The sequence below is a fragment of the Cydia amplana genome, chromosome 5 (genome assembly GCF_948474715.1).
Source record: "Cydia amplana chromosome 5, ilCydAmpl1.1, whole genome shotgun sequence".
Taxonomy (NCBI): Eukaryota; Metazoa; Arthropoda; class Insecta; order Lepidoptera; family Tortricidae; genus Cydia; species Cydia amplana.
In genome coordinates this window covers 18,576,458-18,591,719 of record NC_086073.1, presented here as the reverse complement: position 1 = coordinate 18,591,719, position 15,262 = coordinate 18,576,458, and the positions used below count along the sequence as shown (strand labels likewise).

The following is a 15,262-nucleotide window of genomic DNA, read 5'->3' as shown; positions in this document are numbered from 1 at the left end:
CAATAACTTTCCAGATATTTTCATTAAGAGATTTTCTTAAAATTTTCCAGTAGATGTAAAATTTTGCGAGTTACCGACGTTACCGTGGAAGGTAAAAGTGAAAGCGGTCAAAATCGCCTACACGTGTGTAAATAACTTTACAATCGGAATCGATAAAGGGCATCACTATTTTAATTGAGATACGATACGTCACGTTTGACATTGACATTTGTAAATACTGCGATTTGCGATTGGTTTGCGGCTATGTGCGCGTTAACAATTCATTTCACAGTTTTGACATGTTTAAATAAATTATTTATCCCCTGAAATCAACCAGTTTGTGTTTTTATCTTCTTCAATAACATACATGAGCATCTAATAATGGCTACTTCAACAATATTGCGCGTAAAACGTAGGCTTGAGGACAATCCACAGGATGCCTTGGTTCTCATGTGCAAGCGCATGAAAACTGAAGAACATGATGCTGAAGAGGTTGCACCGTCGCTGTTCGTGTTTAGGGGCACAGTTGACAATCAGGTAACGTGCTCTGGCAAATAACAAGAAGCTTGTTATGGTGTTAAGAGACAGTTTTGTTGAACATACAATAACCTTTATTATTGAGTTACCTTCGAGCAACACCGGCTTTTCGGGGGCAAAAATGTACCAGTGCTAGTGATTAATAAATGTCGACTTAGTGTTATTAAGCATTTTCTAAATCATTGACTCATCATTGAAGTAAACAATATTAAACTAAGAGTGTTAGTTCCTTTATTATTAACAATTTGCAAACCTCTTTAATTTATTCTTGTTAACTGTAAAATCCTACATCTGATATTGACTGTAGTCATTTTGCCAAAAATTTAAATTATCTACCTGGAATAATTCAGTTCATTTTATTTTGTGTTCAACATTTGTTTATAGTAAGTTCTTGTTCTCACACTTTGCTTCGTCAAACCGGGGTACAGTCATATTCTTATTATTATTATTATATAATTATAGGCGAGCAGCTATTGAGCTGATTAGCCTATGTCACACAGTGTCCAGTGTTATATAGTTCAGAGTTTGTATAGTCATATCACTTCACTAGTAATCATCAGTCTAACTTATTGTTTAAAAGCCAATTGTCCAATCTGTTTTTAAACACATTGACTGATATTAAAGCAATATTAGTTTATCATCTTCACTAATTTGTTCAGTTATCCATACAGAAACATGCATTGGGTATTATCAATGTATTTTTTTTATTTTTTATTTTTATAGGAAACTGCAAATGTAAAAGATATAGTGCCAAAAACAGATGTAAAATTGAAATCTACACATAATGTCAGTGATATTATTGACAAACTCCGAAAAGAAAGGAAGGTGGTTTCAACTGAAAACAGGTATGGTAATATTACATAACTTACAACCCTTCTGGTGTTGCGGATGTCCATGGGCGGCGGTAATCGCTTACCATCAGGTGACCCGTGAAAAAAACTTTATTTTATTCTGCTCTAATCTAATCTAATCCTACTGTATTTCTGCTATTTTAGAGCCTTAACACAATTCCTATTCCTATTTTTAATTCTGTTTGCTGATATGAAATGGACATAATTTAGAAAACATACAAAAATCTGTCAATAAAATTTGAACTTTCTGTCAAAAAGACAAGTAATTTATTGAGATTGCAAATTTTTAAAATTGCAGGGACTAAGCGAGTAAAAAAAATTTTTTTTAAGGGTCAATCATTTTCTCTAAACGAAGTCTAAATCATAGAAAGTGAGTTAAGTTAGGAAACATGATATCATTTATTTGTCGTATAATGTTATTTCCTTCATGTATATTTCAGGTATGAAGTGGTAAACTGCCACCGAGGCCTGAAAGAAGCCTCGGACGAGTTTGACCTGGTCGACCTGGAGCGAAAGGGCCAGAAGGAGGACGAGCAGTATGCTTATGATCTGTACACCGCTGCCAAACAGGACTTTGATATATCCATGTTGGATAATTTAGTCAGGTAAATAACACTTGTTTTGACAATGCGCCTCTATTTCAAATTCTCTTTGATATTATTATAGTCTTTGCCTACAACATTTTAGGTATTTTTAGGGTGCCATACCCAAAGCGTAAAAACGCGATGCTAATGCTAATACTAAGTCCACTGTCCGTATGTCTGTCTGTCACCAGGCTGTATCTTATGAACCTTGATCGCTAGACAGTTGAAATTTTCACAGATGATGTATTTCTGTTGCCGCTATAACAAGAAATACTAAAAAGTACGGAACTCTCGGTTGGCGAGACTAACTCACACTTGTCTGGGTTTTTTTAAATAATACAATTATGTTTGTAGGTCTTTATTAAACTGTAGCAGCCTATCATACAAAGCAAATTTAATTTTTTTTTTAGTTTTTCGAAACAAGCAATTCTGTTTTTCCTTGTATGTAGTTTGTTCTAAATAGTTCTAATAGTAAAACCTTGGGACGCATGTATTAAATTCTTGAGTTCAGTTTGCAAGCAAACATTTATAAAAGTTAGCCATACGAGTAAACATTATTATTATTTTAACCGCATTTTTCAATTTACAGTATAGAACACTACGAAACAGACTTAATATTCGGCACATACCGCGACAACGGCGAGCAGTCGTCGGACGACGCGGACGACGACGACGACTCCAACGACGAGAACAACTGGCGGAACGACTATCCGGACGAGGAGGGCAGCAGTATTGATGAGGAGGATATGGTGCGCGCAGTGGAGAGGTGCGGGATAGGTATGCTGTCTTAGTCATTAGTCTATTATCTATGACAGTCGTCGGGCGACGACTCCAACGACGGAACAACTGGCGGAACGACTATCCGGACGAGGAGGGCAGCAGTATTGATGAGGAGGATATGGTGCGCGCAGTGGAGAGGTGCGGGATAGGTATGTTGTCTTAGACATTAGTCTATTATCTATGACAGTCGTCGCACGACAACTCCAACGACGAGAACAACTGGCGGAACGACTATCCGGACGAGGAGGGCAGCAGTATTGATGAGGAGGATATGGTGCGCGCAGTGGATAGGTGCGGGATAGGTATGTTGTCTTAGACATTAGACGATTATCTATGACAGTCGTCGCACGACGACCCCAACGACGGAACAACTGGCGGAACGACTATCCGGACGAGGAAGGCAGCAGTATTGATGAGGAGGATATGGTGCGCGCAGTGGAGAGGTGCGGGATAGGTATGCTGTCTTAGTCATTAGACGAATATCTATGACAGTCGTCGGGCGACGACTCCAACGACGGAACAACTGGCCGAACGACTATCCGGACGAGGAGGGCAGCAGTATTGATGGGGAGGATATGGTGCGCGCAGTGGAGAGGTGCGGGATAGGTATGTTGTCTTAGACATTAGTCTATTATCTATGACAGTCGTCGCACGACAACTCCAACGACGAGAACAACTGGCGGAACGACTATCCGGACGAGGAGGGCAGCAGTATTGATGAGGAGGATATGGTGCGCGCAGTGGAGAGGTGCGGGATAGGTATGTTGTCTTAGACATTAGACGATTATCTATGACAGTCGTCGCACGACGACCCCAACGACGGAACAACTGGCGGAACGACTATCCGGACGAGGAAGGCAGCAGTATTGATGAGGAGGATATGGTGCGCGCAGTGGAGAGGTGCGGGATAGGTATGCTGTCTTAGTCATTAGACGAATATCTATGACAGTCGTCGGGCGACGACTCCAACGACGGAACAACTGGCGGAACGACGATCCGGACGAGGAGGGCAGCAGTATTGATGAGGAGGATATGGTGCGCGCAGTGGAGAGGTGCAGGATAGGTATGTTGTCTTAGACATTAGACGATTATCTATGACAGTCGTCGCACGACAACTCCGACGACGGAACAACTGGCCGAACGACTATCCAGACGAGGAGGATGGCAGCAGTATTGCAGTGGAGAGGTGCGGGATAGGTATGTAGTATGTCGCATACTTTTAGGGCCATGTACAGACATTTATATGCCTTAAGCCTTCCTGAGGGCATACCGCAAACCATGTTCGACGTGTTGCCTCCCTGTCACACTTACGTACGAATTTACAAGTGCGACAGAGAGGCAACACGTCGAACGTGCTTTGCTGACCTCTGGACCACGGCCGCATGGGGCCCAGTGCATCTCTGTAGTCATCAATTGGTTGAGTTTGACTGACTTCCGAGATTTTGGTGCTAGTCGAATCGGGTGCTTGAAGTTGAAGCAACTGCTTTATTTGTTTATTGGTTAATTCGGCCCTGTGTTCCATTGGCTGTGTGCGCGATAGTGGCGCTCGCCTAACGGCTATTCTCACATATTTGACAGGCAGATGTCTAGTTGTGACTTGTGAGACATTTTGAGTTCACGAATAAGTATATAGTACTCTCATAGCACTTTTTATTTAGCCGTAGCAAAAAATAAGGCTATTGCCACCCAGCCAAACAAGACATCCGCGCCAGGCCACAAAAATGTATAGTACCACGATCCCGACTATCGGGTCGTCCGGCCTGGGAACGAAATCATAAAACACCCGATAGTCGGGTTTTCGGCATTGAATGTGTTAATAAATCCTGATGTCTCAATCAATTTGTTCACGTGGTCTAGCTACTTAATTGTAATGAATTTTTAGTGGACCGCACAAACTTTGTCCGCGGTACACTTATGGGATCACATCGGTCTTGCAAATCGGTTAAATGTGTTTTTTTATTATTTATTTACTTGTTTACAGAATCTGATTTGTCAAGTGACGCAGGGGAAGACCGTATATACGATGGTCCCCCAGACATAAACAACGAAGATGTGCTTCGGTACGGGGCGGCCTATGCGGCCTACAAGGCCCGCGTTTTGGCCGGAGCGGGGAAAGAGCCAGGGAAGGAGTTTGCGTACTGCACGGAAATTGACGTGAGTTTAAATTTGCCAGTCAAAAAACGACCGTGTGGTTATGAATTTAGAATTGAATTTTGATTGTTTTGTTGACCCGATAGCCTAGCCTATAAGGCGCGCTTATTGGCCGGAGCGGGGAAAGAGCCAGGGAAGGAGTTTGCGTACTGCACGGAAATTGACGTGAGTTTAAATTTGCCAGTCAAAAAACGACCGTGTGGTTATTAATTTAGAATTGAATTTTGATTGTTTTGTTGACCCGATAGCCTAGCCTATAAGGCGCGCTTATTGGCCGGAGCGGGGAAAGAGCCAGGGAAGGAGTTTGCGTACTGCACGGAAATTGACGTGAGTTTAAATTTGTCAGTCTATTTACGACCGTGAGGTTATGAATTTAGAATTGAATTTTGATTGTTTTGCTGACCCGATAGCCTATAAGGCGCGCGTATTGGCCGGAGCGGAGAAAGAGCCAGGGAAGGAGTTTGCGTACTGCACGGAAATCGATGTGAGTTATTTGCCAGTCAAAAAACGACCGTGAGGTTATGAGTTTAGAATTGAATTTTGATTGTTTTGGTGACCCGATAGCCTATAAGACGCGCGTATTGGCCGGAGCAGGGAAAGAACCAGGGAAGGAATTTGCGTACTGCACGGAAATCGACGTGAGTTTAAATTTGCCAGTCAAATAACGACCGTGAGGTTATGAAGTTAGAATTGAATTTTGATTGTTTTGCTTACTTGATGGGACGCCTATGCGGCCTATAAGGCGCGCCTATTGACCGGAGCGGGGAAAGAGCCAGGGAAGGAATTTGCGTACTGCACAGTAATTGACGTGACTTCCAGGGGTGTAAATTTTCCAGTCAAAAAACGACCGTGAGGATTTAAATTTAGAGTTCAATTTTGATTGTTTTGTTGACCCGATAATAAGGCGCGCGTATTGGTCGGAGCGGGGAAAAAGCCAGGGAAGGAGTTTGCGTACTGCATGGAAATTGACGTGAGTTCCAGGGGTGTAAATTTGCCAGTCAAAAAACGACCGTGAGGTTTTAAATTTAGAGTTCAATTTTGATTGTTTTGTTGACCCGATAATAAGGCGCGCGTTTTGGCCGCTGCGGGGAAAGTAGCAGTTACTATTATTAAATTTATTCTGTGGCGTGGTAAAAAAAACTTCCAACTAGGAAAAAAATTATGGTACCATTCGATTCCTCAATTTTATTAAAAAAAATTGTATGGCAACAATATATATAAACGCAATATTTTACCGACAAAATCGCATTTTCCTTGTTTTTCATACATGCGACTTGGACATTCTGCTATGTATCCCTTCCACAGACCAACCCCTATAGACCGACCTTATAGGACGACTCGCGGTCATCGCCCGTATGGTGTATAGGTCAAATATAAGATTGTTCGCGCACCGCTCCGATCAGTTGCGCCCAAGGTTACGACCTGTTAGCAGTATGCACGAGTCTAAGAAAATAAATCGTAAACTATTGAATTCATTGGGAAATCATGGGATATTGCAGCGTAAAATGGTGTGGCAAGTCATCTAAGACTTCTACTTACGAAACAGATGGAATAACATCCCACAGGAAAGTCAAATTAATTATTTCATTGAATAATGTTTTTTGTCCGCGGGGTTCATTTTATACTGGTCAGTAAGCAGAGGCGAAGTATGTCCGTCCCTTTTCGTCAACTTGAAAATGCAATGCGCTATCCCTTTCCCTTTCGACTAGTGATGTGACGATGATGGTTTCGTCAGTTGCGGAAACTTCGTGCTTCGTCATACCGTATTGTACCATTTTAGACATAATATATAGGTAATATGTTGTGTAAGTTTTTTTAGAATCCTCTAGGCCAGCGGAGCAGTTAGGCCGCGTGTCACGAGATGGACCTGATGATGCACTTCAAAGAAGTGCGAGGGAACGCGGTGTTGGTTTGTGATAGACATATGTTGTATGAGTTTTTTAGAATCCTCTAGGTGAGCAGTTAGGTCTCATGTCACGAGATGGACCTGATGATGAACTTCAAAGAAGCGCGAGGGAACTCTGTGTTGGTTTGTGATAGACATATGTTGTATGAGTTTTTTAGTATCCTCTAGGTGAGCAGTTAGGATCTCATGTCACGAGACGGACCTGATGATGAACTTCAAGAAGTGCGAGGGAACTCGGTGTTGGTTTGTAATAGACATATGTTGTATGGGTTTTTTAGAACCCTCTAGGTGAGCAGTTAAGTCTCATGTCACGAGATGGACCTGATGATGAACTTCAAAGAAGTGCGAGAGAACTCAAGAGTTGATTTGTAATAGGCATATGTTATTGGTCCATTTGAATATGTTTTCAATACAACCTTCTATGACCTTAATAAAACAAAAGAAAATAATTGTACCTATGAGATTTTGGCGACACTTTTTTCTCGTATCGAAAGAGATTGCGATTCTGAGTGGAAATAATATAAAAATACTAAACTTTAAAATTCAAGTTCTGAGTACTTTAAACAGAAATGCCCTAATATGTTAAGTAAAAATTTCAGGTACTTTGTTAATTAGTTAATGAAATATTAAATTAATCAATATAATTATTAAGTAAGTTTACTCTATGTATACTAAATTGGCATTAAATTGGTAACAATTTTACCACAATAAATTTCGGTATCACTGGTAGCAGTACCCACTACCTGTAATGAACATGTCCCATCCCTACGCGTACACGTGTTAGCGCGCCATGTTTGGAACGACCAATCGCAACGCCGTGCACACCCCTCCCGCACCTCACAGTTTGGTGATTTGCGTCGGGAACAAAATGGCCAATATTAGGTTTCTATAGGCGGTGTTCTGTGATCCCTTCTAACGTTACATGGTGACGTCACGATGTATTGCCATTTTCTTAGAAGCGTTTCGTCAGTAAAGTGCGGGAGCCAGACTGACCATCATTTGTGACTTTTGTATTGCTTTAAGACAATGGGTGCCATACAGACATTTGTTCCTCAAAACAAACCTGATCGACTGATACCATTCATAAAAAATTGTCAAATACCCTACTGTTTAGTATGGCTCCTCTATAGTAGTAATAATAACATTAATATAGCTGGTTAACCAAATCTTGTCAGTAAAAAAAGGCGCGAAATTCAAATTTTCTATGGGACGTTATCCCTTCGCGCCTACATTTTTCAAATTTGCCGCCTTTTTCTACTGTCAAGATCTGGTTGACCGAGTATATCTCAATGTTAGTACATATAAAAAAAAATAGTACATATAGGTATTGTTTTTTTACAGAATGTAGACGGGAACCAGAGCTACAAGGATGACAGCGATGATGGCTTCTACTACGGGCAGGATGAGGACTCTAAACAGTTTAAGGAACAGTACTCCTCCGACGAACCTGACTGATTGTGACATTATAGCTCTAAGAGTCTTGTGAATATACGCGTTTTGTTATACTTACCTTGTTTTATTTAAACTGCAGGCCTAGCCAATACAGGCGTGGCTCACTCCGCGATGTCGTCGCGTCGCTACAAGTGCATACGGTCCGCACCAATTTTGGTGTCTGGCCATAGTAGTTGCCGCGCACCGCTATGGAACGGACGCCTGCTCGCGCTTGCGCTACCTAGCGGTCATATCTGTCGTAATAGACGCGTTTTGTCAAGGCCCCAGTACACAATGGGCCATCGCCGGCCACTCCAAGGGACGCATTTATGCGTTAGAGGGAGCAAGTGATATTGCTATCTCATTCTGCCGCATGGCTGCGTCCCTTGGAGTGGCCGGCGATGGCCCATTATGTACTGGGGCCTTTAGAGATTGAATCTTCTGTACTACCTACCTAGTAGTAAATTATTTATTCTGTGGCCAAGATGACAGTAGTTTGATAGAAAACGCCGATCGAAAACATAAGTAATGTACGGAAATGGTCTCGTGACTTCGTGGCGTTGGTCATCCTGATTTTTTCTTTTCGTTTGAAGTTTGTCAGCTGCAGAGATAACTGACCCTGTTAGAGATTGGTTTGCAGGGGATGGTTAACCATTTATGCAGCTGACTGTATGATTGTCATCTTGGCAAGGCCCCCTGTAGACCCGTTGATAATCTTGGTTAGAGTTTTAGGAAGAGTAATATATTAAATACCGTAGACTGGTTAAAGTGGGGTGAATTATCTATTTTTATAGTGCTAATAGACGGGCGTACCGGACTACGACTGGTCCGGTCAGCTTATTGCTCTCGCTTTCACGGATAGCTGCGTCCTTAACACAGTGTCAGCGCGAGCTACGCGCTCGACGAGCGTAGCCGATAACACGGGAAAAACCGTATGTAGCGAAAAGCGCCTACAAACAGTGAACTCCCCTAGCGAATCGCTGGCAGTTAATGTATTAACGGACGTACGGCGAACCACCTTCTACTCGATCGAACAGGCCCCGGATGGCACTAAAATCGCGTTCCGGTACGCCCGTCAGTTAGTGCTTTTAGATCTTAGGTTTTTGATTGGAGCCCACTGATTAACAGTCCGCCGGACGATATCGGCCTGTCAGTTAGAATAAAAAGTTGACAGCTCCGAACAACTGACAGGCCGCTACCGTCCGGCGGACTGGTACCTAATCAGTGGGCCCCTTAAGGGTTGAAAAGAAAACAAATCATTAATATGTGATAAATAATTTATTGTCTGGCGTATTTTACAATATCATTGTAGGCCTATTCAAGTTAATGATTCATAATTACACGTATTATCACTTTAGGGTGTTCCTACACTCTTACACAAATATTTATCTTCCACAAACTTTACCATACTTTTTAAATTTTAATACTTTTATTACTCAACGGAGCGATTAAAAAATCACACGAATCTGTCGCACGAAAAATCCGCTCCCATACAACCGAATTTACGCTCTCATTTTAAAACGACATGAAACTTGTAATGATTTTTACGTAACATATTATTTACGTGTGGTATTCGTTGGTAAAAACTGTTTTTCTACTCGTCGACTTGGTTGAATTAAGACTAGGGTTTGCAATCCGGATCCGGAATGTATGAAAATATCCGGATCCGGATCCGCGGAGCTTTCCATACATTTCGGATCCGTCGTGCAAACTCTAATTAAGACTTCGTATACCAAACTGTAATCGCACACTTCACTATGAGCTCTCGACTCAACTATAATGACTGTAATGAAACGCTTTTAGTCAACTTTTATGAATTCGACCGACGTGTGGCCGCGATCAAGAGGAATACACCAAAGGATAGTACAAAAGACATCAACGCGCTTCTATTTAATGAATAAGAAGTGCGTTGATGTCTTTTGTAGGTACAGTCTGCAGCAATAGTTGCTAAGCGGGCGAGGTGTTCAAAATGATCTTGACGCGACTTTATTGTTAAGAAAATAAGAGCGCGTCCAGGTCATTTTGAACACATCGCCCGCTTAGCAACTATTGCTGCAGACTGTACCATCGCTCACACTGTTAACTGTCCATCGCCTTTATGCCTTTTGTAATAAGGTCCACCGATGTACACAAGAGTGTTGCTGTTTGTACTATCATTACTTTATAAACTGAGCTTACCTCATTTTATCAATCAGCAAGCTTCGTGGCCTACGAGTGACCAACTCTAGTTCAATTTTAAACTCCTAAGGTCTTACATATAGTACCTATTCAGTTCGATGTAATTTAAACCGTGTTCAATTGGAACGGAGTCGCTTTTGCTTTGGTCGGTCAATTTTCACACAACGCAAAATCAACTCTATTTCCTACAATTTAGGTTCAAATTTGGGATGTTTCGTTTGTATGGCTGGGCTGGGAGGTTAAGTTTGTGAAAGATAAATATTTATATAAAATCTCTATAGAACCACTCTTAATCAACATCTTAAGAATATCCTATAGCTAATGGAACTTATTTCACAATGACACTCAAAAAGCTATCCTATTGCAATGCCTCAAAGTCGGTTTTAATTACAAGTGGAATTGTGAAATAAATTGATGTAGTTTAAATACAGCTTACTTTCTGTTACCTTGTGTTTTAAATATCTTTGAATAAAAACTCAAAAAAGAACAACAAAAAGAGTTATTATTATTTTACTAAAGTAAGGATGCAGAATTTCGCACATAACCTGCCATTTTCTATCTCTATCGCAGGTTCATAATTATATTACCATCCCGCTCGCACAGTGGCATTGACTCATCATCATCGGCGGGACAGCAATGTAATTATGCGCGTGCGATAGAGATAGATAATCGCAGGTCAACGTACTATATTCTCCTTGCTTATCGTCCGTACTTTACATGTTGTAATACGGATATTTGACCTATTATGTGCCTATTTAAATTCAATACATTGATTTTAACTAAACTTTCAGAAACACAAGGTCCAGGTTTCAGTTATTCGAGATTAAAATTACAACTATTTCTGAGAACACAGATTATGGCACGTTATCAGATGCAATCGAAACAATGTCATGATTTATGTTACTCTGTGACCATCGAAACACGTGAATGTGAACTCTATGTCAACGTACATAAGGTTTTACAAAGAACATGTTGAATAATTTTACGGTTTAGACTCACTTGTTTTAAGTCACTCGCGCGACATGTTTCGGAGAGCCTAGGTCTCCTTTCTCAAGCACTAACAGTGCGAGCAGCGTTCACGACGGCCGTGTATCGTGTGTTAGTGCTTGAGAAAGGAGACCTAGGCTCTCCGAAACATGTCGCGCGAGTGACTTAAAACAAGTGAGTCTAAACCGTAAAATTATTCAATGTTAGCATGTCTCACAACAGTTTAAATTCGATTAAAGAACATGTTATAAATACATGAACAGAGTACTTGTTTTGTAGATTTAGCCTTACTTGACTCAATTTTTTTTTAACACTTTGACCGCCACAGACGTCAACTGAAGTGCGCGGCTGCAAGCTACACATCAACGTTCGTGCATTCCGAAAATCAGTTAGGTCCAAGAAATCAAACAAAAAAATGACTTGTAAACCGTCCAAGTAATATTATGTAGCACGAAAATACACGTACGGATGCGTATGTAGAAGTGCACGCACACATACATAGTTAGTTTCGGGGGACAACAGAGATGGCGCTTTCAAATGAGTTTTCATAAAATGCTTCAAGAGGGCTATCTTTACTTCTTTACCTATTATACTTCCTTTAGGTACTCTTTGCTGAAAATGTTCACGATGACGCGCCGCACACGATAGGTGTGGCGTTCAAAGGGTTAATACACATATTAAAAAAATATTGCGTAGGTATATAGTCAACAGCAAAAATTGTTAACCATGTGAGGCGTTAAAAATGATTTGAGCAAAACTTTTATTGTTAAACAAGCAAGAGCGTGATGTGCATACCAGTTAACGCCTTAATAGACTACCGCACCGCACCGCGACCTTGGTGCGGCGAAAATATATCTTTCTCGCTCTAACTTATAGCGGCTTCCTTTACGATGCGAGACGGATTTGTTTATTATTTTGTCCAATGCTTGGGACCAGGACTTGAAATCCGAAAATACAAAAATGTTTAACGTCAAGCAAGACTAAATCAATACAAACTGACTGTACTTATATCGATATAACGTCATTAATGATTGACATTCCAACTATATTGATGGAAGAATATGATTTATGAAAACCATTTTAAGTAGTTATGTTTAAATAAAAAAAAACGGTTACACTGTCTTGATTACACAAAGCTTTTATCTTGTCTTACTGAAATAACCGTTATTTTCAATTTAAACATAACAATATAAATAACCTGGTCGATAACAACGAAGTAGACTAAATTCGGTTATAATTATGATAAAATGTAAACAAAACGTATGATACTAGCCTGAAATATATTTTTGTATTCAATTTTTTACAGTCATACCATACCATAAAGGCCCCTCCAGACTATGCGCGTGAATCGCGGGCGAAGCCGCGAACGCGAGTGCGGAGGGGGCATAATATATTTACTCGTGTGTAGAACCAAGATAAGTCTACAAGGATTTTGATAGCACACTTTTGATTTCTTGGTCTAACTGTTGATGCGGTAAGTTTTACAGTTTACAACTGGCAACACTGCGAAATTAACCACCAATATTGCCAGTTTTCAGTTTTTCACTTCATAAATTCCCGATAGTCGGTTATTTTAGTTATTCAGTAGCATAGACAAATTTGTCTGTGTTATGTAGGTACATACCTATAGCTGGTCAAGCAAATCTTGTCAGTAAAAAAAGGCGCGAAATTCAAATTTTCTATGGGACGATATCCCTTCGCGCCTACATTGTTCATGCCGCCTTTTTCTACTGGCAAGATCTGCTTGACCAGCTATATATAAAGCTAGTAATCACACAGTTCGTTTACTTTTTCAAAAACCAGAACAGAAACACATTTCGAGACAACACAGTGACAATTTACAATTCTAACGATAAGTCTTGTGTTTATTATTCTATAACTATATTAGTGAGATAGCTTTAAATGCATACGATACGCTAGCGATGCTTTGGCATGACAAAACATGGTATTTATCTTAATTCCTTATTTATTCAAATGCTTTTTAATATATTACTGCGTGCAACGGAACGTATGTTTGTAAGTACCTACGTTCTTAAACTGAAAAGGATACAGTTGTGATGGTATCTTTAATAAGATACTTACACATTATAGTATGAAATTCCCTCAAAAATGTGACAAAATGCACGAACTTCATGGCTATTTATATTTTTACATTAAAATAATTCATCTCTTTAGCGCATTTTAAGTGTTAGGCCAAATATGTTTAATTGTTTATGCCTACCTATTTGAAGCAGCGATTTAATTTCGATACCAGAGGGGCTACCGCGAAAACCAAAATTCGCAAATAGCGGGGATCTTCCTCTTTTACTCCAATGTAGGCGTAATAAGAGTGACAGAGAAAAAAGTCCGCAATTTGCGAACTTCGATTAGCCCTGTTTCTGCAAAATAGATAAAAGAAGTATTTATACGAGGCTCCCTTCTATCTTAAATGTCGGAAACACTTAAGAAGTCAGTACATAAATATAGATGGCGCCAGGGTTGGGCAAAATACTGGCTTCCACGTATTTGAAATACAAATTACAAAATACATTTTTAAAAGTATTTGAAATACAAAATACAAACTACTTTGGTGACGGGTATTTGAAATACAAAATACAAATTACAGTGTTTAAAATAATGTATTTCAATTACAAAATATACCTTTATTTATTTTTTTGTTTAGCATTTAGTTTTAACGTTAACGAATATCCTTTCATATAAACTTATAGGGTCATTGCGCTAGTTTTCGTCCAGCTCTAGTTTACGTCCACTTGACGAAATTTGAATATAGTATACCTACATTCCTGCACAAATTTGGACTGATTTCAATCCTTATGTCTAAGGCGTCTAAGCAATATATCTGTCTACATATAACAATAATATTTCGCAAAAAGGAAGCGCTGGTGGCCTAGCGGTAAGAGCGTGCGACTTGCAATCCGGAGGTCGCGAGTTCGAACCCCGGCTCGAACCAATGAGTTCTTCGGAACTATGTACGAAATATCATTTGATATTTACCAGTCGCTTTTCGGTGAAGGAAAACATCGTGAGGAAACCGGACTAATTCCAATTACGGCCCTCGTTTACCCTCTGGGTTGGAAGGTCAGATGGCAGTCGCTATCGTAAAAACTAGTGCCAACGCCAATTACTGGGATTAGTTTCCAAGCGGACCCCAGGCTCCCATGAGCCGTGGCAAAATGCCGGGACAACGCGAGAAAGATGAAGATTTCGCAAAAAGTAGTAAATTAAAAATAAAATATATATTTGATAATCCGTCAAGTCGTCGAAAACTAGTGCATGGACGGAAACTACTGCAATGACCCTATCCCCTAGATTTAAACGAAAAGTTCCACGCAGAAGTTGACCTAATATAGATCCAGTATCCAGCTAATGAAAATTGTATCTCGGCTGGATCGGAGGTTCGCGGTCGGCTCACAGCTTGTGCGAGAGATTAGACATTTTAGGATTATAGAATTTAATAAAATGTATTTATAGAAATGTATTTTGAAGCTTGAAGTATTTGAAATACAAAATACTAAATACATGTGAGTGCAGTATTTGAAATACCAAATACAAAATACTTTTGAGGTAGTATTTGAAATACAAATACTAAATACTAATTTGTATTTCAAATACGTATTTCAAATACATGTAATTGAAATACTGCCCAACCCTGGATGGCGCTGATTTAAAAAACGGATGAGTAAGTTCGTTGCATGTAAATAAAACTAATACTCACTTCACTTGGTCTTGCTTGCATCCATTTTTATCCACTATCACTAAGCCCGTCACTTTCGCACTTACATACTTGTTAGAACGTGACAGGCATGGTGATAAATGATAAAACTGCGACCGTGCTACTAGGGCAGCAAGAGCGAGAGACAGTTATCTGCTAGACTTAG

General features: G+C 40.1%; 1 protein-coding gene across 1 annotated transcript; it reads left to right on the top strand.

The window, feature by feature from the left end:
• Nucleotides 1-214: 214 nt before the first annotated feature.
• Nucleotides 215-8,243, top strand: LOC134648392 (probable RNA polymerase II nuclear localization protein SLC7A6OS). Its single transcript, XM_063502921.1, has 6 exons — nt 215-516; nt 1,240-1,361; nt 1,808-1,972; nt 2,541-2,728; nt 4,713-4,885; nt 8,130-8,243. The coding sequence occupies exons 1-6, from the start codon at nt 361-363 to the stop codon at nt 8,241-8,243; spliced, it is 918 nt and encodes a 305-aa protein (XP_063358991.1). The 5' UTR covers nt 215-360.
• Nucleotides 8,244-15,262: the final 7,019 nt, after the last annotated feature.